This window comes from Micromesistius poutassou (assembly GCF_964030765.1).
Source record: "Micromesistius poutassou genome assembly, chromosome: 21".
Taxonomy (NCBI): Eukaryota; Metazoa; Chordata; class Actinopteri; order Gadiformes; family Gadidae; genus Micromesistius; species Micromesistius poutassou.
Genome location: NC_140291.1, coordinates 12,490,949 through 12,518,853, shown reverse-complemented (window position 1 = coordinate 12,518,853; position 27,905 = coordinate 12,490,949). Strand labels below are relative to the sequence as shown.

Sequence of the window (27,905 nt, the reverse complement as noted above, 5' to 3'; positions counted from 1 at the left end):
GGGATAGACAGGTCATGAGGGGTGGGTGATGACCGAAAGGACGAGATCGCGGATACAAGCGGCCGAGATGAGTTTTCTCAGGAGGGTGGCTGGCTTCTCCCTTAGGGATAGGGTGAGAAGTTCAGTCATCCGGGAGGAACTCGGATTAGAGCCGCTGCTCCTTTGCTTAGAAAGGAGTCAGTTGAGGTGGTTCGGGCATCTGGTAAGGATGCCCACTGGACGCCTCCCTTGGGAGGTGTTCCAGGCACGACCAGTGGGGAGGAGACCCCGGGGAAGACCCAGGACTAGGTGGAGAGATTATATCTCAACACTGGCCTGGGAACGCCTCGGGATCCCCCCGTCAGAGCTGGTCAATGTGGCCCGGGAAAGGGAAGTCTGGGGCCCCCTGCTTGAGCTGCTGCCCCCGCGACCCGACCCCGGATAAGCGGACGACGATGACGACGATGGGATAGACAGGGAGATATGGGAGATAGAGGGTAGGACATGCAGCAAAGGACCATGGGGCAGGACAATCTTACCCGGGTTGCTGTGATCAGCACTGAGCCTTAGTGGTAGGCGCTCTGCCCGGTGAGCCACCAGGGCACCCTGTGGCTTCCATTCTTGACTTCTCTTCCCCAAGCTGGAGGCACAATGTGTGGTGTTGGTTTGGTCTACCATTGCTCTATAGTTATAGTCTGATACCATACTTTAAATTCCCATATGCTTTCATGCAATGACCAGTATGTTTAGAAAGGTACCTTCTCATGAGCATATCGTGATATTTATTTAATTCTTCATGATTATCGTGATGTTAACATCGTCCATGTTGCCCACACCTCCTTTCTTGGATAGTGTTATCGAATACTGCTGTTAATGAGTGTTAACTTTGATGAGTCGTTATTTATGAAAGCTTGACCATCAAAAAAAGTTTGATTCCCATCTGACGTTCAAGTCTCATAGATAAATAGATAAATACTTTATTGATCCCCAGGGGGAAATTCAAAGTCACAGTCGCTTGAACACGTCACACACAGCATACACATAGAACATAAAATAAAATATCCACATGGATGATATGGATGATAAAGATATAAAATACAAAAGATATGCTTTGGAGAATGTGTGACATGATGGTAGTGCAAATAAGTACATACAGCAGCCAGCATTAAATATGGACAATAAACAATAAGAATTTAGGGAAGGGAGACAGACTACACAGAGAAGTCTATCTCTCCTCTTCCTCCCTTCAGGGACATATTAAACAGATGCATGGCCCTGGGGACAAATTATTTCCGTCTGTTAGTTTTACATGGCATTGTGCATAATCTTGAGCTGATCAAGCTCTTCTGCTTTGTGACCGTGCTGTGAAGTGGATAACAGTCATTGTCCAAGATGGTGAGCAATTTGTTCAGGGTCCTTTTGTCAGTTAATGTGACGCACTCCAGTTCAGTGCCCACAACAGAGCCAGCTTTCCTTACCAGCCTGTCCAGTCACCCTGCTTCCCTCTTCTTAGAGCTTCCTCCCCAGCATACACTGCATAAAAGAGGGCGCTGGCAACAACAGACTGGTAAAACATCCGGAGGAGGTCGCTGCAGACATTGAAGGACCGCAGCCTCCTCAGGAAGTACAGCCGGCTCTGCCCTTTCTTGGAGGGTGCATCGGTGTTGGCATCGGTGTCAGTCCAGTTTATAATCCAGGTGTATCCCTAGATACTTGGTAGGTGTTCACCCCCTCCACATTGAGCCCCTTAATAGAGACTGGCAGCAGAGCTGGGCTTGGACCTACGGAAATCCACCACCATCTACTTGGTCTTAGCAGTGTTGAGTTGTAGGTGGTTGAGTTTGCACCATTGCACAAACGTCCTCCACCAGGCTCCTGTACTCCCCCATCCTGCCCATCCCTGATACACCCAACAATTGCAATATTGTCCAGTATCGTGCAGTATCGACGATAAGTTCTCTCTCTTAAGTTCTCTCGGTTACGACATGATGTCTTCCACAGTGTCCACCCTTCCAAGACGGAGACTCTGATCGAATATGTGCTTTAGGGGCTCCCCGGTTCTGAAGCACATTCTTTGAGCATTCTTGGGCACACTTTGTCCGGCCCGCAGCCTTCCTTGGGTAGAGCTTCCTCTGTTCTGCTCTGACCTGGTCTGCAGTGATGATGGGGGGGAGAGGGTGGGGGAGAAGGAGGGGGGGGGGGGGTACTTCTTGTCTCTGTTGTGCAACCGGGGTGCGTCTGTAGAAGTTGTCTGGTGGCTGGTGACATCAGTGAAGTCAGTGTAAATCAGTGTAGCCACATTGTCCGTTGTCACCTTGTTGGGGAGGGGTGCATCAGCCTTTGATGGTGGTGGTGAGCATGGCAACGAGTGTGACAATAAGAGTGAGGGGGGGGGGGGGGGGGTGTGGGTTGGACAGGCAAGCAGGCGAGAGCAGCCTCTGAGGTGGGTGGTGGACAGGCCACTGTCTCTAAAGCTGGGCGGTCGAACCTGTAGAATTGATTCAGCTCATTTGCCCTGACCAGATCTCCCTCCACAGAGCTGCTGCTTTTCCTCATGCCAGTAATGGTATTCATCCCATCCCAGACCTCCTTCATGTTGTTCACCTGCAGCTTCTGTTCCACCTTCCTTCTGTACTCCTCCTTAGCCTCTTTCAGCTTGACTTTGCTTGTACGTGCTTCAGCTCTGCCTGGTCCCCCTCTTCAAACGCCCTTTTTTTACTATTGAGAAGGGCCTTGACATCGCTGGTTATCCGAGGCTTGTTATTTGGAAAGCAGCATACAGTTCTCGTGGGAACAACAATGTCCATGCAGAAGTTCAGGTAGTCGGTAGTGCAGTCTGTGACCCCCTCAATCATGTGAATGTTGGAGCACATTCCAGTCTGATGATTCAAAGCAGTCCCTCACCGCCTCCTCCGCCTCGGAGGACCGCTTCCTGAAGGAACGTGTGGGGGACGGTTCTCTGCGGACACGTGGGATGTACAGCGGTTGTAGGAAGACCATGTTGTGATCTGATTTCCCCAACGGTGGCAGTCCTTTGTCCTTTGGCATACAAAACGTCAAATGTTTTGTTCTTACGTTTGGCATTTAACAAACTGATAAAAGGCAGGCAGTGTTGAGTCCAGTGTGTTATATGGTTGAAGCCGCCTGATATCGCGATGAACGCCTGAGCGACTTCAGCCATTTCGTTTTTGGCGGAATGTAATCAATGCTGATAATAGCATGCGAGAATTCTCTGGGCATGTAGTACAGTCACAGACCAAAAGCAACATATCATACCATTACCAAGACAGCATTTTTTATCTTGTTTTTTCCAGACTTGATTAATATAATGCGCATTCTTCTTTTTCATTGGATTTATTAGCAGGCTACACTGTGTCGCGCTGCTATGAGGTCACGATGCTTACGTAGCTGCCGCGGCTATCGCCGTCCAGCTTAAACCCCGCACCTCCGCTTCACGTCGGTGTCCGGTTCGCCCTGTCGGGGCTTATTTTCCCGATAATGACCGGCGTTCTATACGTTATCCCTTACATATACACCGGCAAGCCCTCCTTGCGCTCTCTATAATGTTCTCCTGTTCATTGTTTAAGTCAACAATAAATGCTTCAGAGCATTTGCCTTCCCTGCACCTTATGTCTGGCATGACCTACCTTAGTTCATGACCTACCTTAGTTTATGACCTACCTTAGTTCATGACCTACCTTAGTTCATGACCTACCTTAGTTTATGACCTACCTTAGTTCATGACCTACCTTAGTTTATGACCTACCTTAGTTCATGACCTACCTTAGTTCATGACCTACCTTAGTTCATGACCTACCTTAGTTTATGACCTACCTTAGTTCATGACCTACCTTAGTTCATGACCTACCTTAGTTTATGACCTACCTTAGGTCACTTCATTACCACTCTCCGTAGAGGGTTAGATGATCATTCTGCATTTTAAATAAAAATTGATTGATTGATTGATAAAGTTCATAAAGTATTATCAGTACTACACAAATGTCCCGTCTGAGATCAAAAAATGACTGATCTTATCTTTTGTGTTTAAATGTTTGGTGTTGGCTCCTCTATTCGCTAGGTGTAATGACCATCTCCTATGTGTTCTTCTGTCCAGGTATCAGTAGTGAACCTGCTGGACATGCAGGTGATCGTATCAAACATCCCCCCCACGCTGGTGGACAAAAACAAGGATATACTGCTAAGGTAACGACTGTGGCTCACCTTTTGTCAAAGCTGTTGAGAATGAGAGAATGAATCAATGAATGAGTGAGCGAGTTAATGAGGAAGTCCATGTTATTTGCTGCTGTCGTAGTTTATTTAGTTGCCATCAATGTTTTCATGTCGTCGGTTGGATGTTAATGCTGTTACCAAGCATATGCTGATGTTGTCATGCATATGTTAACATTGTTGCCATGGTTATGTTCCCTTTTGTTGCCAAGAATTTATGTGGTCGCCACGCATGTCTATGTTGTTACCATGGCTATGCTTACGTTCTTGACATCGATGTGTGCATGTTATTGCCATGGATACATTAATGATGTTGCCATGGATATATTAACGATGTTGCCATGGATATATTATCGATGTTGCCATGGGTTTGTTTAATAATGTTGGAATTCCGTCTGCCTCACCATTCTGTCTCTGCTTAGTCTCCCTGTATTTGGAGACAAGCGTGTCTGTTTGTTTGATTACATGCGTCTTTGTGTGGTGCTGTTGACAACCAGCTGAGCCTGGCTGGCTTCCAGTTGCTGTAGCTCAATGAATACACGGAGGGGGCGGAGGTTGGGGGGAAGGCTGCTTAGGGGTGCTATTGTGTGATCGGGGCATCATGCTGTTTGTCAGGGTGTGACTTAGCCGCCAAGATGCAGACGGGTTTTGATCTTGGAAGGGTGACGCAGTGGTTATTTGGTGCAGGACTGACGACATGAACAATATGGAGGACAGAGGGAGGCTGATGACAATACCGACCCAACCGTTGTCTCTCAATACCTTCCTGGTTGGTCCACTGCGGCAAGACACAATGTCTGTCTCTATCTTATTTTTAAACATGAACGAGACGATTGTGGATGATTTAAAAAAAACGGCGTCATTCACAAGTTAGTACGTTGTGTTTAGTGTTTGATATACTTATGACTAAATATTAGTCATAAGTATAAGCATATAAGCAAGTATAAGCAAGCAGTTTAAGCATTAGTCATGATTAAATAAATGCTGAATAAACTGATCAGCCTCTTACACTGGCTGTCTCTCTCTCAGATGACAAGATGATGGCTGTGGCTTCACTGCACTCGCTCAAGACAGAAGCTGGCTAATATGGATGTAGCAGGGCGGGAATAAGGCAGGAAATGGGGTGTGAGGAATAAATAATATTCAGGTGGGGGAGGCAGAAGGCTTGGGGAGCTGAGGAGCCTGAGCAGAACGGTCTCAGGGCTCAGTGATCCAAAGCAGAGGTATGTGTACGTTTGGTGTTATTATCCGACGTTGGGGGATTTGAATAAGGTGTGTCCAGAGAGGGATGGAGAGTTGTATTTTCAGTTCTAATGAGCACTAGGGGCCAATTAAGTCGATCCCTGATATTGGACAGGACTAATCGTTACCATGGATCCAAAGCCCGGCCTCATGTGAACAACAGGCTGAATCACAGTCTACCGGAACTAGGAAAACGAAAGGAGGATGGTACATTGGTACAGATACCAAAAGAGGGGAAATGGATGTTTATATTCAGAACATATATTAAGCCGATTCAGTTGAAGATAGATGTGAAAAGTACCTATCTGTGTGCAATAAGAAGAACAATTTTATTTTAAGCATTCATAATGGTGGAATCAATTGGGATTGAATGCGTTCAAAAAGCATTCTTGAAAGCTGAATTGTTTTATTTGACATTGAAGAGATTTTACAGTGGATTTATCGACTAAGCTGGACATGTTTCCCATTCATTGCCAGTACACTGTATTGTTATGAAGCATGTATTATCAGATCAGTAGTTATCAGTAGTATCAGTTCCTCTTTTGCAGAGCAAAGAGGAAGCAGTTTCATAACAGTTTTTACCCAGCAGCCATCAGACTGCTGGCAGAGGACATTCAAGCTGGACTGAAATACTATACCCCACCTCAGACTCAATATTATCCCTGCTCACATTAATAACAGACAACACTGAGTCTGATGTCACTCTTCAGTAATCTCTCTCTCTCTTTCTGTCTCTCTCTCTCTTTCTCTCTCTCTCTCTCTCTCTCTCTCTCTCTCTCTCTCTCTCTCTCTCTCTCTCTCTCTCTCTCTGTCTCTCTCTCAGCATTCTGGAGAGCTACGTCCAGGAGCAGATCCCGGGGGCCAAGGTCCTGGTGGAGTCCATCGGGCCCCATCGCCACGGCGACGGCCTGGAGCAGGAGGACTACTCAAAGTCAGACCTGATGGTGTACGCCATCGACCCCCTCACCAACCGGGCGGTGTCCCGACAGGAGCTCCACAAGTACAAATACTTTGGTGGCTTTTGTTTAAATGTTTTCTTTGAATGATAAATATTTCCTTTTATCATTTATTTCTTTTCTTTTTAATTTCACGCATTGGTGACATAATAATGTAAAGAGTCCTAAACCGACACACATCAAATAAAATGAGAAAACAAAATGAAAGGAAAAGGTGAATAAATAAAGAAAATATGTATATAGTTGATATAGATGTACAATGCTCTTTTTTTGAATCATGCAGGTAGGCCCACAGCTAGACTCACCACAGGCATTCAAACCCAGAATGTTCCCTTTGTGTGACGGACACTTAATAATGGGACAAATTTTGCAGGATATTGTATTAACCACCAACCAACCATTAGGTGGTGTCGTTATTCATTACTGATGGCACATGATGTTATCTTAAATTCAATCTTGCTGGTTTGGGTTTATGAGATGAAATTTTCTACTGAATCTGATGCTCTATTTCCTCTAATCTTACTAATGTCCTGATGTAAAACACAAGAAAAAAAACTATGACTTACACTACACTACATTTTTAATTTATTAAATAAGTGCATACAAAATGCTCAGTTGTTAGAGATAGCCTTGCCAGAATGTGGAATGCATTGGGGGACTGCTGACGGCGAGGTGTTCTATTTTATACATTTGGTCTCATGGGATAAACAAGTATTTTGTTTTCTCAACCCATAGACTGACAAGTTGCTGAATAGCTTACTCTGTGGTTCTTGGGTGTGTGAAGACACACCTACACACACACAAACACACTTTTTTGGCATTCATAGTTTCCTGCTCCACATCCCAAAGTGAACATCGCAATAGACATCCCTCAAGTGTAGGTGTACAGTTCTTTATCACAACTACAGCCTGGATAAATGCATTAAAGGCCCAGAATGAACACACTCAAAATGAAAAGAAACTTCAAACACTACATGAAAGTTATATAAAATCACATCCTACAGTAGTATAAATATTATGAGATAAATTCAAGAGGAATAGAACATGGATTGAAATTTTTTGACAAAAATGTATAATGTGAATCAAAGAATCACATCAGCAGCTCTAGCAGGGATCCCCAGACTTCCCTTTCCCGGGCCACATTGACCAGCTCTGACGGGGGGATCCCGAGGCGTTCCCAGGCCAGTGTTAGGATATAATCTCTCCACTGAGTCCTGGGTCTTCCCCGAGGTCTCCTCCTCTCCACTGGCTGTTCATGCCTGGAACACCTTCCTAGGGAGGCGCCCAGTGGGCATCCTTATCAGATGAACCACCTCAACTGACTCCTTTCTAAGCTGAGGAGCAGCCGCTCTACTCTTGAGTTCCTCACGGATGGCTGAACCTCTCACCCTATCTCTAAGGGCGCCAGCCAGCCACCCTCCTGAGAAAACCCATCTCGGCTGCTTGTGCCTGCGATGTGCAGGCGAAAAGTTATTCACACCAGCGCCATTTGTCGGTTCTCAGGTTCCTGGACGGTAAACTGCTGGACATCAACAAGGACTTCCAGCTCCACCTGCCACCCGGGGGCCGCATCCTGGAGATCCGGACCCCCGACGTGGTGACGGGGGTCCGCAAGGCGACCCAGACGGTGGGCTACACCGAGGGGGCGCTGCTGGCGCTCGCTGTCATCATCATCCTCTGCTGCGTTCCCGCCATCCTGGTGGTGATCGTCACGTACCGACAGTAAGTCATTTCAATTTCAATTTCAATTGTATTTGCATAGCCCTTAATCACAGGTCCAGTCTCATCCAACAGTCCGTGTGTTTATGACACCCCCCTGACCCAAGCCCCCCAGAGGGCAGTAAGTAAAAACTCCCTTAATTACTATTAGCAAGGGAGAAATCTTCCAGGAATGATCAGGAATGCAATGGGGCCATAATCGACATAGAGGCAAAACATTTTCAATTGTTGATGGGGTGCTGGCCGGTTAACCATAAGGAGAGTCCAGGCATCGAGTCGCAGTCACCGCAATACGCTAGAACAGACAGAATAATGAATTAGAAGGCAGTACAAGGCAGTTATTGAATTGAAAAACATTCTGTTTCTTCACCTCAGGAAAACAATTGGTGTACAAAAAATGCTGTCATTGTTTATGAGTAGATGTGGCGAGTATGCGGTAGAGGTCGCCTTTGAAAATTTAAGTGAATTTTTTTTGTTTGGACTGAGCAAACCGACATATCTCAACGCGGGCGGTCGAGCTCCTGTTCCTTGATTATTACGGCAGTGCCTACACCAACGACCCAAACGCTGGATGGCTCCAGTAGAGCTGAGCCATTCAATTAATAAAGATACACTATCGCAGTCCCCTATTGCAACCCATTTTCATAGTCTCACCCCGTTTTGGTTTGAAACTGGGTTGCGGGGGAAAACGGCCAACAAGGTTTCAAATAAACTCCATGAAGACTAGGTGTACCTCCACCCAGTTTTGCTCTCCGGCCCAGGTTCTGCCCCCCCAGAATGACCTTCACATTAAAATGCAGTGCTCTTACTTAGAACCTCAAGACGTCTGAGCAGAGAAGACGTAGGATGCAGATAAATAGATGGAGATGGTGAGAGAGGAGATATGATACACATCATGGAAAATGGTAGATAAGACTTACTCCATTAGTTGCTCAGCGCTTTGAAATTAGCCTTAAATCGCTGATTAGGAGGGCGGCAGTATCTCATGAGGTAGATCAGCTTGTCTGGCGACTGGAAGGTTGCTGGATCGAACCCTGGCTCCTCCTAGTTAAGGCTTTGCCTTGTGTATCTGACACCGCCGTCGGTGTATGCAGGCTTGTGGGAATATGAGGCAAAAATTTTTACAGACTTTTGCGTGGTCTGAAAAGTGCTATAAAAATGTCCAGTTACTGCTGTGACATGTCAAGTTCTAATGCTAGCACACAGCTAACAGAAAAGATTAGACTGTAAATTCAGCATGACCCAATGACATTGGGCGGCCTAAGTTGCAGGTCTGCTCTAATGTCCAGAGAGAGAGAGAGAGAGAGAGAGAGAGAGAGAGAGAGAGAGAGAGCCGGCTCAGTGGATGTCAGGATTTCTTTAAAGGAGACACATTATGGTGTTTTCCCAACAAGTAGACATAGTATATGAGTTCCAGAAAACATGTTTTTGAAGCTGTTTGCTGGAAATAGCTTTTAGGAAAAATCTCGCCTACCGCTATTCCCCTCTGTTTCAGCCACAACAACAAGTAAAGACTCGTAGTGGGGGTTATCTCAGCCATGGTTGAGAAGAATTGAGGGGAAAGGAACTTTGACTCTCTGAAGTCCAGATTGAACCGCGACATGGAGGAGAAAGGGATTGTACTCCCGGAGTGGAGCTGCCGGACTTCCACCGGAGCTCTGGTGGCAGTCCGGCAGCTGCGGTGGGGGGAGCTTCGGTGGAGGTCCGGCAGCTGCGGTGGGGGGAGCTCGGCGGCAGTCCGGCAGCTCTGCCGGACTCCCTGCCGGGCAGTCACATCTTTTTTTGTATTCTGAAATGCGCAAACATCTCAGTGCCCCAGTGCTCGTCCGCTGGTCCACAAAATCTTATTTATGCTCTGATTGGAGGGGGATGTGGAAGTGGGTGGTAATATGCAAATGTACCTGCTTCCTACGTAGGAGTAGGCGCCGAAACTGCTCGTTTGGTAACTGTAGATGGGGTACTTTCAGAAATGCATATCTCACTCGGCATGTACAGACTTATTTCAAAGTTTGTATGCATATGGCAGCACCAGAGACCCAAAACAACACCCCAAATCCCAGGAAAAGTTTTGTTTTTGTAATATGTCCCCTTTAAACTCTGATTAACATTTTAGCCTCTCCATCAAACAACTCACCCTTCTGGGTTACCATGGCATCAGGGTCCACGGTGGAGGATTATGAGAGGAGAGGGGACAGGAGAGGAGAGAGGAGAGGATGGAGGAGAGGGGACAGGAGAGGAGAGAGGAGAGGATGGAGGAGAGGGGACAGGAGAGAGGAGAGGGGACAGGAGAGAGGACCAGAGAGAGGATAGGAGAGGGCACCGGAGATAGGAGGAGGCAGAGAGTGCTAGAATGCACGGAGAGTTGAAGGAATTTGGGGGGATGTTGATAATAGGAGCTGTGGATGAATCGTTATTCATCCATAAGAATGGTGTTAAGTGACTGTAATGAAGAGGGATTCTCAAAATCAGCACAGAAACACAGTTAACCGTGAAGAAACTTGCTTTGATATATGAATCTTATCAATGATTTATTGTTCTATTTTTCTCCCCCTCTTCACCTCTCTCTCTCTCCCTCCATTGTTCTGTGATGTTCATCGCAACCAGGTTTAAAGAGTGAGTATTGTAGTCATTGTGTTTTTTTGTTATAAAATGTAGTAGTCAAGGAGATTGCAATAAGCTTACACACACGCACACACATACAAATAATGTATTTTTTGTGTAACAAAGCAAATGTACAAATTGATTTTAATTTAGTATACAGTACACAGTTCCTTACTTATTGTCCAAATGGCATGCCTGAAAGGATATCAATTTATTTCATGGTAACAACGCTCTTATTGTGACTCACTAAAATGCCAGCGCTTTTACTTTGCCGGTCAGTTGACGTCCAATATCCTGACTTGCTTGTTGTTTCCAGGCGCCAGGAAGAATGTGCCAAAACGGCCCGTATCCAGATGGCACTGCCATCGGGCAAACCAGGTCGCGGCACAGCGAACAACCTCTACGAGGAGCTAGGGGACAACGCCATGTGAGTAAGCACCACGTGTCAGGGGCCCAGCTGAGGGGACCACACATGTTAAGTGGCTGTTTAAGTGTGTGACAGTAGCTCAGGAGGTAGAGCGCGTTTGACTGGTTCAATCCACGGCTTCTCCTAGATGAGTGTCGAGGTGTCCCTGAGCAAGACGCCTCACCCTGACTGCTTCCGACGAGTGTTAGTCGCTTTAGATAAAAACGTCTGTTTTGGCTGTTTAACGGTCAATGACATGGCTGACTCAGGTTTCCAAGGTGAAGTTAATCCCAGATGTGTCAGTGTGTGAGTAAGCTAGTGGAACTCTGGCTGGCTGTCGGACTAACAAACTAAGTTGGATAAACTAACCAGTGAAACGTTGCTCTTTGTGAACATGCTTTCCTGTCTTCCTCAACGTGTAGAGCAGTAGTTCCCAGACCTTTCACGTCACGTAGCCCCTGTGACCAATCACATCCCACCGAGTACCCCCTGTGACCAATCACATCCTACCGAGTACCCCCTGTGACCAATCACATCCTACCGAGTACTCCCTGTGACCAATCACATCCTACCGAGTACCCCCTGTGACTAATCACATCCCACCGAGTACCCCCTGTGACCAATCACATCCTACCGAGTACTCCCTGTGACCAATCACATCCTACCGAATACCCCCTGTGACTAATCACATCCCACCGAGTACCCCCTGTGACCAATCACATCCTCCCGAGTACCCCCCCTCGACCAATTACATCCTCCTGAGTACCCCCTGTGACCAATCACATCCTACCCAGTACACTGACCAATCACATCCTCCTCCAGTGCCCCCAGTATCACGGCACGACAGCTCACTGAAAATAAAATAGCATCAAGGTGTATGGATCTCTCAGTGCGTGAGCTTCCTGTCATGGATCAGAGGAAGGGGAGTGCATACATTTATGTTTTTGTACTCACACTGAGTCAGTCACAGGAATGTGTGGCGAGGTAAATCACAGATTTCTTTGGAGTACCCCCTAGATCCATCCTGGTATGGATCCCGGGGCTCTCGTACCACACTTTGACCACTGGTACAGAGCATGGCATTCACACTGCCAGGGTCACTGGTTCGGTCCCCACCGGGAACACCAATGGGAATGGAAGCACTCGTGGCATTGTGAGATAGAAGGAGTAAATATATTTCAACAAAAGGCTGGCTATGGAGAGCGGTCTCTTGTTAATGTCAATATTCAAATATTGCTGCGCTTTCCATGGTCTCTCAGATTCTGTATTGTCAAACTACTCCTGTTTAATCTGGCCTTTCAGCGAGTTAAACACAAATCGAATAGCATCTCTATATGCTTGAAAAATATGTCTGGACACATAAACACACACACATGGACACACAAAACACACAGACACAAACACAGAAATTGGTCTTATCAAAAGGACACGCCTCACTGAATCCCTGGCCGTCCCTGATATCTCTCCCCACACACACTTCATTCACAGCCCATAGGAGTGGCAATGCATACGCTAGATAGTGCCAACTATATCCAATTTACATACAATTATTGAAATTCATCATGTGTATGTATAGCTTTTTGTGCGTGTTTGTGTGTGTGTGCCTGCTTGTGTCCATGCATTCAACCCTGTGTGTCTGTGAGTGTGCACAGTAGACTGTTAGCCAGCCTATGCAATCTGGCTTTGGTGTGTGTGTGTGTGTGTGTGTGTGTGTGTGTGTGTGTGTGTGTGTGTGTGTGTGTGTGGGTGTGTGTGTGTGTGTGTGTGTGTGTGTGTGTGAATTTATGAATGTGAAAAGTTCTGTTTGACTGGCCTCTTTTTCCAAAATTACTAACATAATTAGTCCTTTTGTGACTTGGTCGGCCTGTCATGAATAACTTTGCAAGTTGAATGCTCATACTCTATTCTCTCCCTTTGTCTCTCTTTATCTCTCAATCTTTATCTCTCTCTCTCTCTCTACATGGCATGCAGTCAAAAGTGGGTAACATTCTGTTTCTGGCCAGTGGATAGTAGATAGTGGACCATGATGGATAGATTTTGTTTGTGGCTTCGTAAATTCTTCACAGAGAATAGCTATGTGGCTATCGGTTTTACCCTTCACAGGGAATACCTATCAAGTTTTTAGCATGTACAGGACCTGTTTTAGGAATGGCAGCACTGCTGAAGCTTGTAGTGTCAATGTATGTGGATGTGTTTTTCGTAGTTACGGTTTTGTGGTGTGATCTGGTAGCTAGTGTTCATTTACTTTTGCACCAATGTTAGCTGCCCTAATCTGTCAAAACTTATTTAAATCACGCTTTTCATAATTTATTCATAACTATAATTCAAATTTAGGAGTGGATTATTTCATTTCTTTTCATTTCATTTCTTTTGCACTTCCAACCCCTCCCAACCCATTCATCCATCCATCTATCCATCCATTCACCTCTCCCTCATCCATTCCCCCATCCATATATCCACCCATCCTTCCATCCGTCCACCCATCTGTCCATCCATCCACTACTCCATCCGTCCACCCATCTGTCCATCCATCCACTACTCCATCCGTCCACCCATTTGTCCATCCATCCACTACTCCATCCGTCCACCCATCTGTCCATCCATCCACTACTCCATCCGTCCACCCATCTGTCCATCCCTCCACTACTCCATCCGTCCACCCATCTGTCCCTCCACCTGCCCGATAACCAGCCGGTCTCTGTGCGGTGGGGGAGGCGGCGGTAGTGCGGGCAGCCTGGACGAGGGCAACCGCCAGCGGCTGCTGTCGGACTTTGCCACGCGGGCCATCGCCACGCACCGCCAGTGCACCGCCAACGGGGGCGTACTCAACAACCTGCCCAAGTCCGAGTCCAACATCACCTTCCTGTCTGACGAGAACCCCCTGAAGACCAAGAACCCGCTGTACCACGAGGACGGCACCCTGAGCAGCCCCGAGACCCTGGGCCGCAGCCGCCGGAGGAGGGACCTCCTGGGGAACCTCGGGGAACCCACCAGGAAGGGCCTCCGGGGCGCCTGGCGGAGGTTCAGCTCCCTCTCCGGAGGGGACCTTACTTTTGCAGGGGCCCACAGCCTAAGCGACAGCGTTAGCGGCTGGGGCTCCGGGGTGGGCCACAGCTGGACCCTGCCCTCCAGGCTCCACCGGCGGGAGGTGTTCGACGGCATGCACCGGCAGGTGGTCATGGACCCCGTGCAGTGGGAGCTGGAGCTGCTCAAGGCGGAGCTGGGCGAGAGCAAAGACGCGGGGATGGACTCCGGGTTTGACCGCGGGCTGGACTCAGACCTGCTGGTGGGCAGTCCCGGCCAGGAGCCCAAGCTGTCGGTGAAGGAGCAGGCCCGGCAGTTTGAGCAGCAGGCCCTCCAGGAGAAGAGGCTGAGGCAGTGCCGCGATTCCCGGGGATCCCTGTCGGATATCATCCTCGCCTCGTTCCCCGAGTCCCCCCAGCATCAATGGCGAGACACGCCCACCCACCGGTCCTCCCAAGCCCCGGGGAAGGAGGGCCCCCCGAGTATTGTCGTCACCCAGAATGACGACGAGGAAACCCCTCCGCCCAGCCACAAGCCCACCCCTCCGGTCCTGCGGCGCTTCGGGGCGAGCATGACGGCCGGCAAGAGTCCAGAAGAGAGGTTCCAGGTCCACCTGGAGGTCATCCCTGATCCTCCCTGCACGCCTCCTCCTCCACCTCCTTGTTATTCCCCGCCTCCCCATCCCTCATCTCCTCCACCCCCCTGCCCCTTTACCCCTCCCTCCTCCACCTCCCCACCACCACCACCTCCTCCTCCTCCCGCTGCCACGTCATCCCAAACGAATCACGTGGATTCTGTGCCTGCCGTCCAAGCTCCTCCCCCTCCACCTCCTCATCCTCCTCCCCCACCACCTCCTCCCCTCCCTGCCCGCCTGTCGCCCCCGCGGCACCGCCCCTCCCCCTTCGTCCTGCCGCCCCTGACGGAGGCGCCGGCCTTGCGGCCCGTGTCCCTCCGCGCTCCCCCTCCGCCGCTGCCCTCTGCGCAGGAGGAGGAGCCGCGCCGGGAGAGGAAGGGCATCCTGAAGAACATCCACAACATCGCCGCCATCGAAAAGTCCGTGGCCAACATGTTAAGCCAGATCGACCAGAAGCAGGTCCCGCTCAAGCGAGCCATGAAGAGCCGAGCCTCCATAGACTCCCTGGACGTGGTGATAGAAATGGGTGTAGGGGGAGGAGGTGGCGGTGGAGAAGGAAAAGGAGGTGGGGATGACGGTGGGAGAGAAGGCGAAGGGGTAAGAGGAGGAATGGCAGAAGGAGAGGCAGAGAAGGTGCCGTTGCCTCCTCAGATCCAGCCCACCGGAAACATGAACTCCATCATGAAGGAACTGGAGAAGCGCTTTCCTTCTCAGTCAACGGTGTTCTAGTCTTGCTCTATCTCTCTCTCTCTCTCTTTCTTTCTCGCTGATGCGTAATCTGCTCTACCTCTCTGATTGGAAAAGCACTCGAGGTTAGACTGTCCAGAAGTTGTTTTGTTCGTCTCTACGGGATGTCAAGCTTCAAAAACATTTACGTTTTTGTTTTTTTAAATTTTATAAAGGAGATAAAGCAGCAAGGATTTCTACTTGGTAGAAGGAGAACAAGGCCCCATTTTGGGGTTGAGCAGCACTTCCTGTGTTTTTTCTACTTGCCAGTTCAGTGCTTCAACTTCCAATTTGAATCCCAAATGATTCTCGTATTTTTTCGGCAGGCAGTTTGTCCTCTGTCACATACAATGGCCTTGCTCAACCATTCTCATCTCAATTCATGTTATTCATCCTTTCATCAAGACCCAAAAGCGAGTCAGCATAGTGTTATTAGCTAGCAACTCAGCATCACACGAGACAACGAGTTTGCTACAGTTTACCTCTGAGTCGTCCCATGGGGGTTTAAAAACACAAGGCAGAGATCGAATATGCCTGACCACAAGCACATATTTATCAAAACTGCCTAAAGGTAAGACTATGAAGAAGTTGCAGAGCAGTACATTTATAAGAATTATAGTAAAAACTAAGCTGAGTTAGATTTTGTGTCCCTTTGATGATAGCTGGGATATTAATTGTTAACAAGCCCGAATTCAGATCACGATTTTTCAGCACAAAGAAGGCAAGCAAACAAAAACCTCGTAAACCTGAGGATAAAAAGAAGAAACTGTAAGTGTAGAAATTGATTCGTCTTTACCGGATTGCTTTTAGCTTTTTGTATTCTGAACTACTGTGTACACGTTTTAGTCAACCTAAAAGACCCAAGTCAGTTTTAAGTTTTGTTCAGGGAGTGGTTTAGAAAAACAGTAAAGAGAATAACGTTAGAAAATAATTTAATTATGTTAGAAAATAAGAGATTCTTCCCCTGTAATGCTTCATAAAACATTTACTTTCAAGATAAGTGAATCATGTTGCTAATGCATATAATTAGTTTGTGTTTTGCCAAACCAAATTAATCATCCTTGATGAGTATTTCTAGATAACTGAGCATTTTACTTTATAAATTATTATTATAAATACGTATGTTATTTTGTGTTTTTTGTTGAATAACTCCATCTTCCTTTGATGTGTTTTCATTATTACCTAACCGTTATTTTAATTTATATCTAATTCTAGCTTCTATTTTTTTTCTTTACATTATAATCTAAAATCTGTGTTATATGTATTTTTATGTGTCGCCTGCATTTTCTTTTGCATTCCACCATCATTCTTCGTGTTTTGTTTTTAACAGCAAATGAGTAAAAAAAAATTGGGGAAATTAATAACAGTATTATTAGCAATAGTTTTTTTTTCATAAAAGTGGTGCTAATCACAACGATCGAACATAAACACATCTTATCTTTTCTTCTTCCATTTTGTTCTAGAACATTAAGTATGATAAAGGGTTCTCATAGTCCAGTTCGATCCCTGTCTCCTCCTAGCTGAGAGTCGAGTTATCCCTGTGCAAGACACCTAACCCTAACTGCCTGTGTGGTTACTCGAATAGTTGTAAGTCGCTTTGGATAAAAGTGTCTCCTAAATGTAAAATTTAAATCTAAACACATCATAAATGCACTACCTACTGCAATTGCTGCTGATGTTCATTGACATGTATATTTCTTCTATATAGCTCCTTTTGAAAGTCTGTAATATCGGTTGAAGAAAACTCCCTGATCAGATTGATGGCATCAAGTGTTCAAGTGTTCGATCAAGTGTTCTCCCTTGTCGCTATCTTGGGAGAGCTATTGCAAACACTGGGAAGGAGAGCCAGACGAGCCAAGTAAAATGGAAAGTTTCAAGTGCCTGTTGATCTGAAATGCAGAAGGATTTGAATAGGCCTTCCTGTGAGCCCTGCAGATATTAGGAGAACGCAGTTGCTGTTTCTTTGATCTAGTGGCGGCTTCTGGTCTTTCAAAGAGGGGAAGCTCATTTTCGGCCTACATCACATAAATTGTAAATTTATGTATACTGGTATGTAAATTATCCTCTCTGTTCCTTTTCAAGGAAATGCTCTGTCATACCAACTAGCTGTCTTTTCCAGTGACTTGACCAGTGTCCTCTCAATGGCCAGCAGAGCTAGGCTGCTTAAACGGCCTTGGGCCATTGTGTTACGGGTGTAGGACTTGAGCCGCTTTAAACAGGACAAGCTCCTTTATACACCTGCAGATGTAGCTCCAATTGTTGCCACTAATGAGAACAGTTTGTAAAGCTGAGGTATTGCACTGTCCAACTCCATGTATTTAAGGAACACCAATAAATCACACAGCTTTCCCCTGTCACCCTGCAAGTCCTGATCTGAATACAGGACTTTAAGTTCAGACCTCAGGCTCCCTGAATCAAAGTGATGGCTGGAACTACCAAAACGATATTAAACTTGAACAAGGAAATGTGGGAATTATGTTAAACTGAAGCAAGGAGTTGTGTGTATAAGTGTATGAAATGTACGATGAAAATTGTCTAGCAATTTCGCCAAGCAAATATCAAGAAATAGGTTGCAGTTTGTCTTTCGACTCGCTTGCAAAATCTGCACTGGGACCGAGGACTGAAGAGAGCTCCGGTGACGTTTTATAGTTCAAAATCGCTGTCAATCAAACGGCAACTCAGTCTTTCACAGACCCTATAATCATCACGCAGAAGCACAGCGTCCAGGCCAGCCCACTCCTCCATTCACCCCCAGAGACGCTGAGCGTCCATGGAGGGACATAATCGCAGCATTATCCAATGACCGTCGACTTTCGACGCACTAAAAAAAGCTGTTTCAGCTTCAACAGGCAAATGCACTGTGACGCTACGGGAATGTATGAGAAGGAAATCGAGTCAGTCGACCTGCGATAAGCAGCTGATTCTGAACGAACTCGTCTTCGAGATGGACATGTTCTAACTCATTTTTAGTCAATGAAATGTTAACACAACAGTATATATTTGACCATTTCATTTTTTTAATTTTAGGGGAAGCTGAGCTTCCCTTGCAGTCTAAGAGAAATCGCCACTGCTTTGATGCTATTCCACTGGCCTTTGTTAGATTGACACTCCTGCATTGACTGGCTGGGCAATGGGGTGATGTTTTGATGTCTGTCATGGTTGTTTGAATGAATGAGCTATGCTACTGGGAATGGAATTTTGTGCATGAAACTGCTTGGTATCGGTCTATAGGCAAACAGTCACTCTGCGAACAGATCTGTTCAGACTGGTGCTCACTTGAGAGATGTTTGTGGTGGCCTGCTGAAAGCACATTGATGATACTAAATATATTTCCCTTTTATAAGATAAATCTCCCTAGAGCACCGGGTAGGCTATGTTTCAAGGCTGGAGGTCCCTGGATTCTCCATTCATTCAGCCATGTGTAGGTCAGAAGGGAATCGATTAAGGACGGCATGGTGTTGATGAGAGCACTGTTAAAACACGATACATCCAGCAGGAGCTAGCCCTCCCACTACTGAAAATATCCCACAAGAGAGACTGGTAGTACTAGGCCGGAACTGAAGAGGTTTCCTTTCTTTAGTTTGCACTCAGATGAGGGGATGAGGCGGAAAGGATTTCCTCTGCTGAATCACTGGGACGAAGCATTAGAGTTGATGATGATTGGCAGGGTTTAGCCTACAGTGACTACAGGGTGCTCCTATACCCCGGAACAGAGGAAGTGGAAGCAGGTTCCACTTGCTTGCGGCGATGAATAAGCTGAATAATGACAAGTTAGAAGTTAGAAGCTTGCTGACATCTGCATTGAGTCGCAATGAAAACAACAGACAAGCCTGAACGAGAGATGTGTTTATATATACCAACTGTATTGGAGGTCCTGATTGGTTGAGAGACAATGAAGTTCGGCCTGCATTGATATTCTAGACAGAGTTAAGAACCCAGACATAGATTGATGATGAATAGAAGGGGAATGTGGTTTTCCTGATTAAATGTTAGCTTTAGCCACAGTTACTATAGTTACTATATCCCTATTCAAGAAATACAGTCAAGGGATTTAAAGTGAAGATAAGTAAGAATAAACGACACGGTGGAATTGAATGAGTCACTGAGGGCATCCGTGGCCTACTGGTTAAAGAGTTGGACCGGTAACCGGAGGGTGGCCGGTTCGAATCCCGACCGGTAGGCAAAAATATGGATGGGGGGAGTGGTTGTGCAACACTCTCCTACGTCCTCATCCACGGATGAGGTGCCCTTGAGCAAGGCACCTGAAACCCCCACCTGCTCCCCGGGCGCTGCACTGCGGCTGCCCACTGCTCTGGGTGTTCACCGGCTCCCAGATGGGTCAAAAGCAGAGAAAGAATTTCCCCCAAAAAGGGATAAATAAAGGATAACTTAACTTAACTGAGATCTCGTGGATAACAATAGGGTGACTTTTCACTAGCACTCCACACAGGGCTAAGACGATTTAGTCTTAAATATTTACCTGTAACTTTGCCTACCAAAACCTGCCTTTTAGTTACATTTTTCTGTATCATTTAAATTTTTGGACTGTTTATCTCCACTTCAGATTCTCATGGGAAAACAAGGGGAGAGAGAGAGAGAGAGAGAGAGAGAGAGAGAGAGAGAGAGAGAGAGAGAGAGAGAGCACATTTCCTTGAAAAGGAACAGAGAGCATCATTTATATATACATAAATTGACAACTGGAGGTGTGGTTCTATAAAAAATCACAGACACATTAATACTACAATACACAGCTATATTAGATCCATACACAAGTCCAGTATCTGGTGGGAATAGGATATTTATATATAATATATATGTATATTGTTGATTAAACTATTCTGTAAGGCCACTGCCAGGCATTCTAGGTAGAGCAGGGCGGTGACGCTCTGGCGTGGGATTGGTTGAGCCAGACAAAAGAGGCCCTACTCCCCTGTCACATGACTCACCTCCGCCACCCGCCCCTGCGTTCCTCTGTCCCATAGTGGAGACGCCAGAGCTCTGCTTCCTCTGTGGACCCAGGGGAGAAGAGTGTTGGTTTACCTTCATGGGTTCGTCCCTGGGGGAAGGGGATGTGTGTGATGCGATCCCTTCCGACTTCCTGGTTACACGGCTGCAGTTCACAAGAAGTCTGTTCATTTCCAAGGCATCGCAGTGTAGGGCTCGCAACCTTGTGTGGACAGAAGAGTTGGCATTGCGTCTAGGGTTAGGAAGGAACAATTCAAATTTCCCACAACTTATTTAGGGATTTATTTAGTCTAGCCCTGAATACAATTCAGAACACTGTATTGCCAAACAAGAAATCATACAGTTATACATTTTTAGATAGACTAATACTGCAATGTACTTCTACACATGATCAAATTAAATACAAAAATATATAAATCCACCTAGTTGTAGCTATTTGATTTATTAAAATGTAAATGCACACATATGCTACTCTCGTAACACTACCCCCACAGTGTGGTCGCATGCTGACACCTAGCGGTAGTTTTTTGTTGCTTTATCAGTATCAATAAAATCCTAAAAAAAAGCCTAATAAGATACATTATGTGCAAAGTTCTCATAGAGTAATGTAGTTCAATATAAGTACAGTAGAGTTTAATGAACAAATGTGCCAGTGGTGACGCTAGGTCAGCAATCAAGAGGTTGCCTGTTCTACTCTCCTCAGATTTATTTTTGCTCTTTTAGTCAAACTTTAGTCAAACGCAATCGACCTCTTTCATTTTAACATTTTAGTATGATTTAGTACGATAGTATGATAATTATACGACGTAATGACGGGCTGCGACGCCTGGCTTGTGTCGGCTGGCTGGCTGCGACGACAGCCATGGCTGGCTGCTGGCCACTGGCCACTGGCCGCTGGCTGCTTGCTCTGGCAGGCTGACCGACTAGGTCGCGACCATAAAAGCGTCGCGACCCTTTTGGCGACAAATAGGGCGCAACCAACCAGAGGTATGGCTGAATGAGCGACCTGGGACTGTGCCATCTGAGGCTTCTGATGAGTACACCGAGTCGCGAAAGATCCACGTGACGCTCGACGAACAAAGATGGCTGCGCCCATAGTTAATAAAGTTGAGATGTATTTTCTTTCTCTTTGTTCTACGTTGGTGTCTTTAATCTCTTACACACTTCATTACATTGCTGCTTTAATCCGGTCACCAATGTATGCATTGCACGACACTAACACACACATAGAATATATGACACAACTTATAGTAACAATATAAACAATATAATGATCACAAAGGTTATAAGATGTAAGAAACGTGTTTAACTATTGGGTTGGAACCATTGCAAAAAGGTCCGCAATGGTTAATGGGATGAGGAGTTCCTCAAAAATAATGTACACAGTCTTGTACCTTTGCCTTTTCTTCTGTTTTCCAAATTATTTTTTGGCTCAAATCAAACATTTTCTGGTCACGACTACCTTGAAGAACGATTGGCTTGGTTCCAGGCTTAAAAGTCTTTATATAACGATTTAGCGAAAAGTAGACGGTATAAATGCATGGGAAATTTACTTCCGAAACCAGATCTGTTAAAAAAGGGGGTGGTCATTGTTACGCTCTATACGTATCCAATAGTATTCATCTTCCTGACCACTCTCGATCCCAAATGTTTCCTTGCTGAAAGGTTCTTTGTTTAAACTACTCTGAATGTAATGTCTTCTCTTATGGGTGAATGTTTTTAAATAGAAAAAAAAAAATATATATATATATATATATATATAACATAGAAGGATGTTTCTTCAGGCACTGAGTGAAGATAAATATCTGGTGTTCCATGCAACATTTGAATCCTATGATTTGTAACTCAGAGTTAACTCAGTCCCTCTTTATGTTTCTCTCACTTCCTACCTACACCCCCCTTGTTTCTAACTCTCCTCAGCACTGTCTCTCTCTATTCATCTTTATCTGTGTTATTCCTTAGCTCTTTGTCCCCCACTTTTCATCTTGGACTGCTGGTACTACTTTCCTTCGATCTACTTACTTACTTTATTAATATCCTGCTGTGTGCAATGACCTTTTAATCCAATTCTAATATAATCCCAAATCAAACATTATAGCTGTGTCTCCATCTCCCATTTCTCCTGTTATCTCATTCTCTCTCTCCTATGTCTGTGTTGGATGTCTTCTCATGTCTCTCTCTATGTCTCTCTACCATGCAGGCGAGGATATGGCCAACAGGAGGTAGGTGCAATGTACTCACGTCCACACACTGTGAAGCATGGCTCTCTTTACCGTCCATTTCCTCTCTCTGTCTCTCTTGTCTTTTCTATCTCCGGTTGAGATGGACAAGAGAGTCGTCACAGTGCATGAGATGAAGTGATTGTGGCAGATTACTCAAAACATCCTTTCTATGCTAAATGCTAAATCATAAGGCCTTTTTACACTGCCAAGCCGGTTTGGTCGCGGCTTGGCACACGTCACCGCACACGTCACCGTCTTATCTCCTGTGTAAACCTGAGGAGGTAAAATCCCTCGTTCGTCACGGCGCAGGCTTTCTTGGTTCACTGGAGAAGGCGGAGCTATGCACGGTCTAGACTATGCAGTCTAGACCTCTTTAGAATAATTTGCATACTCCTGAATGTTTTTATTTTTTTATGAATGAAGGCACCCGCTTGCAAGAATGAGTTCACGTCTGAGTGTTTAGGCTACAAACGGCAAACAAAAGCCTCGTAGGGACAGTTCCTCTGCATCTCTCTCGTAGGCCACACCATCTTTCAACGTCTTTGTTCAATGCGACTGCATCACCTTCTCTCACATGATCAGCAGCTCGCGGATTTCACTTTCTCTCCAGTTAGAACTGCTGCATGATGATGTCACTGCGCTGACGCTCAGCAACACCTCTACCCAAGCCCCCCCCCACCCCCTGGAACCGCGGAGCCCTCGTGTTTACATCAGAATGAAACCCAGTAAATCTGTGTAGGGTCCGGGAGGGTAAATTGGGGTGCTATCTCAAGCAGGCAATTTACCTCGGGCAGTGCGCGCGGACTGCGCGGACTGTGCCGCGAAAAAGGCGTGCATAAGACGGCATATTGGCAGTGTAAAAACGCCTATAAATGGCTATGCATTTATATAGCGTGGCCAGTAGCAGCACTAAATGCCTCCCATTCACCCATTCATACAATCATTACCCATTCACTCATTAACGCCACGGTGGTGGCAGCCATGTAGAGATCACTGGGTAGACAAACTGCCTTTAATTTGTCCTTTATCTCAACCTTCTTTGATTGATATTCTTACCTTTTCAAATGGTCCTTCCCTTCTATCCGTCCATCCTTTCTTCCTTCCTCTCCTTCACGACAGACACAACAACTCCTCAGACCGTCTCTTCTTCGACCAGAGGTATACTCTCTTTCTCTCTATCCCTCTCAATCTCTCTCTCTTTCTTTTAGCAGACATGTTTTTACTCTATCTACCTGTCTCTCTAACTTTATTTCTGTCTGTTGTATTTGTTTGTGTAAGGTGGGTCTGTGCATGTCTGTGTGGGTCTCTGTGTATACCGTCAATACAGTGGGGTGGTTAGTGGGCTCTCAGGGGTCTGAGGGTGTTTGTGTGCGTGCGTGCGTGCATGTGTGTGTGTTTCTGTGTGTAAGTTCTGCTAACAATGTCTTCATCAACCTGTGCAGGAGCTGTCTATGGAGTCAGGGATCGATCCCGGACAAGACTACTATGCACAGGAATACTACAACTATGAGCACGGGTTAGTGTGTGTGTGTTTGTGTGTGTTAAGTAGACGATTTTGAAAGGCAGATTACATCATGTATGTATGTTATCTCCTGACCTTAATCAGAAGCTAAAATCTCTGGTTAAGGTCAGAAAATGCTGAACAATGGCTCGCAGTGCATTTTAACAGCCTGTTCTGTGTCTCCCGACACTAAGGACTCAGGGCTCAGTAGCTAGCTCACATTTCAATGTTATGTGCTCAGCTGTCAGATCGGTGGCTCACTTTAAAGGGTGATATCATGCCATTAGGAGTGAGTGTGATTAGCTGTTACAAGCCGTTTGAAAATCTGCCTTTCCCTGATCTATCCAGCATACATCCATCTAGGTGGACATTCTCACTAGTGATGTCACTAGGGCACAGGGAAGGGCAGATTTTCAAACGGCTTTTAATGGCTAATCACACTCACACCTGGTGGCATGATATCACCTCTTTAATACAGTTTCACTCCGTTGAGAGGCTTAACTCAAACTCCAACCAATGTCGGGTTTCTGATTCACGTATCTTTGCGTCGTAAACAACATATTTATAATTTTTTCATTTTAATTTTTTTTAAATGTGCTGTGTTGTCCAATCGAGATGGAGCATTGACAGTAACTGCTGCTGTGAGATACAGTCGACTCTCAGGGGGTAAAGGCAGTGTTTTTAAGTCTTGTGAGGACGCAATGAGAAGTGTCTTGTCACCTCCGATACGCATTGAGACTTACCTAACCTTTACGTGTCACTGCATAACCTGGGAAAGACACTGCATGGCACAGGGGCTTTGTGTGTGTGTGTGTGTGTGTGTGTGTGTGTGTGTGTGAGATGGGTGGTTGGGTAAAGGGGTATTTCATGTTGCCATTTCTGTGAGGAACTGAAATATGCAAAGAAAAACACATGCCAACACATACACTTGTTAACCACATAACACCAGAGATGTTATAAAATGAGCCTTGACAGTAATGTTGCATTGCTCCTATCTGTGTGTGTGTGTGTGTGTGTGTGTGTGTGTGTGTGTGTGTGTGTGTGTGTGTGTGTGTGTCAGCCATCTGTGATGCATTGTGCAATTTTTATCATTATGGCTGCAGACTCCTGGGAAGAACACACTCACACACACACACACACACACACACACACACACACACACACATTTTAATCTCTCACAACTTATTTAGTGTATCTCTCGCTCACTTGCTTACCATCCCTCTCTTTTAATGAACACACACATGCACACACAAACATGTGCACACACACACACACACACACACACACACACCACACACACAGAAACACATTTGTCTCTTGCTGCAGTGGAAGCTAATCACATAGCTGTGGGGATGTGAGACAATAGGCCAGATGTTGTTGGCTCAGAGGCTAACAAACTCCTGTCTCGCAGGGGCAGGCCACGGCTGTTAAATCCTGATTCAGATTAACTCACACAAGGGGGGGGGGGGGGGGGGGGGCGGGGAAACTAGTGTATCATTTAGATTCTGATAAATTCACGTACTGTTGGGAAACTGGTCTCTCATTCTGATTAATTCACACAGGATGGAGAAACGTTTTTTCTATTATGATTCATGTGGATTAAGTCTTAATGATTTCCAAAGGGTTTATACATCAACGGAACGTTTTTTCATTGATATACAAATTGAGTTTACACAGGATGCATATACTGGTATAGCCTACTGAACTTTGCTGAACTGATTTTTTTAAGGTGTCTTTTTTTGGTTGTGGGATCTGACCAAAGTGTGGCGCCAGAGGCCATGGGTTCATGTTTTCAATCACAAGTGCAAATGTTGGCTCAAATTTCAGCTGCGAAACAGGAGTACTTAAGGGAGGCATGGGAGAGGAGAGCCAGATGGGGCAAAGGGAGGGAATAGGCTAGCGTTTCCACTTTGTTTTTAAATGCACTTCCATGGTCTTTGACCCTTTAACTCAATTAACACAATATACCGGGAGAGCCGGTATTGTTATTGAGACAACAAATGGTTTCAGCTTCTCTTTAACACATCGATCACGGCCCTCCGCCATGGTCCTCCGCCAAAAGGCACGAGATAATGAAAGAAACAGTTTACAAAGTACTGTAGCTGACCAATCAACAGAGCTGGCATTCACTCAATACTGTCAGTGTTAGTTCTGCACTTGACAGCCTACATCTCATTTTGTTTTTGTGGATTGTAGTCATTGCCAAGACAAAGACAGATGGTATAGAAATAATGACAATATTTCATTTTCAGGCTTTGGCCTGAAGGTATTTGATTGGCTGATCAATGGGTTTAATGCTGTAGTGGGCGGGGCTAGAGTGTTTCGTTTATGATTGATCTCCTTAGAGGATAAGTATGACTTGATGTCTCTTATTCAGTAGGGCATAATTAAGAGACTTTTGACTCAGTAAGTTTATCTTTGCTACATGATTCTTATCCAATTTTGGTGTTCTAGAGCCTGCTGTACCTAACAATAACAATGATTAGCCAATGAGAAACAGGAAAGCTATAAGTACTGCAAGCCAGGAAATTACGTCTCGTTCTCGCTAGAGCAGGTTGGACATACCGGAGGACCATACAAATGGATAGCACCATCATCTACGCAGCATACATCTAGGTGGACACGCCCACGTGTGATGTCACTAAAACACAGGAAGAGTCCGATTCTCAAAACAGCTTGTAACGGCTAACGGCTAAAAGAAAGAAGAAGACTTCATATTCCATTACTGCTCTCTAGTGCTGGCTAGAAACAGACAGTGAAAGAATCCAACTGAAGGTAAAAGTGTTCATTCTAATCAGAAGGCGACATAAAAGCAGACCTTCCTGTTTTAGAGGGAAGGTTAAAATGGATTGCATCAGCAGCTCTGGACTAAAGCAGAAGGCTTGTATACATTTCATTCCAGGGCCTGTTGGTATCTCTCCCTTTTGCAGTTCTCTCAATCTTTTCACTTCAATCACTCGCAATAAAATAAACAATTGAAACGGTCCAGCCTTTTCCTTGTTTATTGTTAACTGAAAGCAGCAGTAGGTAAAATCTTTAAGTGTCTCCCTGTCCAAAGCCGCTCTTGAACATACATTAAAGTGATAGAGTTGGAGAAGCGATACACAAAAAAAAGACACACAAAGCACACTAATCCTTGATAAAGAGATGTTATAAAATTCTTTCTCCTGCCATGCAGCCAGACCACCTTTGCACTAAGCAGCAGTATTACTTCTTTACTTTGCTTTATTAATATTTAACCCAACAGTGTGACATTGTAATCCAATTATAATATAATTAAATAAAAGACTAGTTTTATTTCTGTCTCTCTCTCGCTATCGCTATCTCTATCTCTCTCTCTCTCTCTCTCTCTCTCTCTCTCTCTCTCTCTCTCTCTCTATGTCTCTATGTCTCTCTCCCAGCTATGAGCTCCCTCAGTACGGCAGTCGCAGGAAGTTGATTTCCCCCGCTGGTCTCTATGACGAGTACGGCGAGGTGGTCGTCGACGACGATGGCAGCTTCTACTACAGCCCCCAAGACTCTGAGACCGAGGTGTGTCAGGGGGGTGGGGGCACTGACATATAAACATAAGGAGTAGAAGTCACTTGACAATGGAATTACTTTTTATGATTTATGTATTTTAAAGAACTTGAAATTAATCAAGATGGCATCATGTCAAATGTCATGTCAGATGAGATGGATTTGGTATGTTTTCTTGTTTACA

The 27,905-nt window shown here is 45.7% G+C and overlaps 1 protein-coding gene across 1 annotated transcript in view; it reads left to right on the top strand.

The window, feature by feature from the left end:
• Positions 1–8,130, top strand: part of LOC311366842 (protocadherin-15-like) — a gene marked incomplete at both ends in the record, with an annotated part of 114,184 nt that extends 106,054 nt beyond the window's left edge. The window contains 3 exons of the mRNA XM_084485609.1: positions 4,094–4,182; positions 6,272–6,448; positions 7,908–8,130. Coding sequence (XP_084341735.1) covers positions 4,094–4,182; positions 6,272–6,448; positions 7,908–8,130 — 489 coding nt within the window. The remainder of the gene's footprint in view (positions 1–4,093; positions 4,183–6,271; positions 6,449–7,907) is intronic.
• Positions 8,131–27,905: the final 19,775 nt, after the last annotated feature.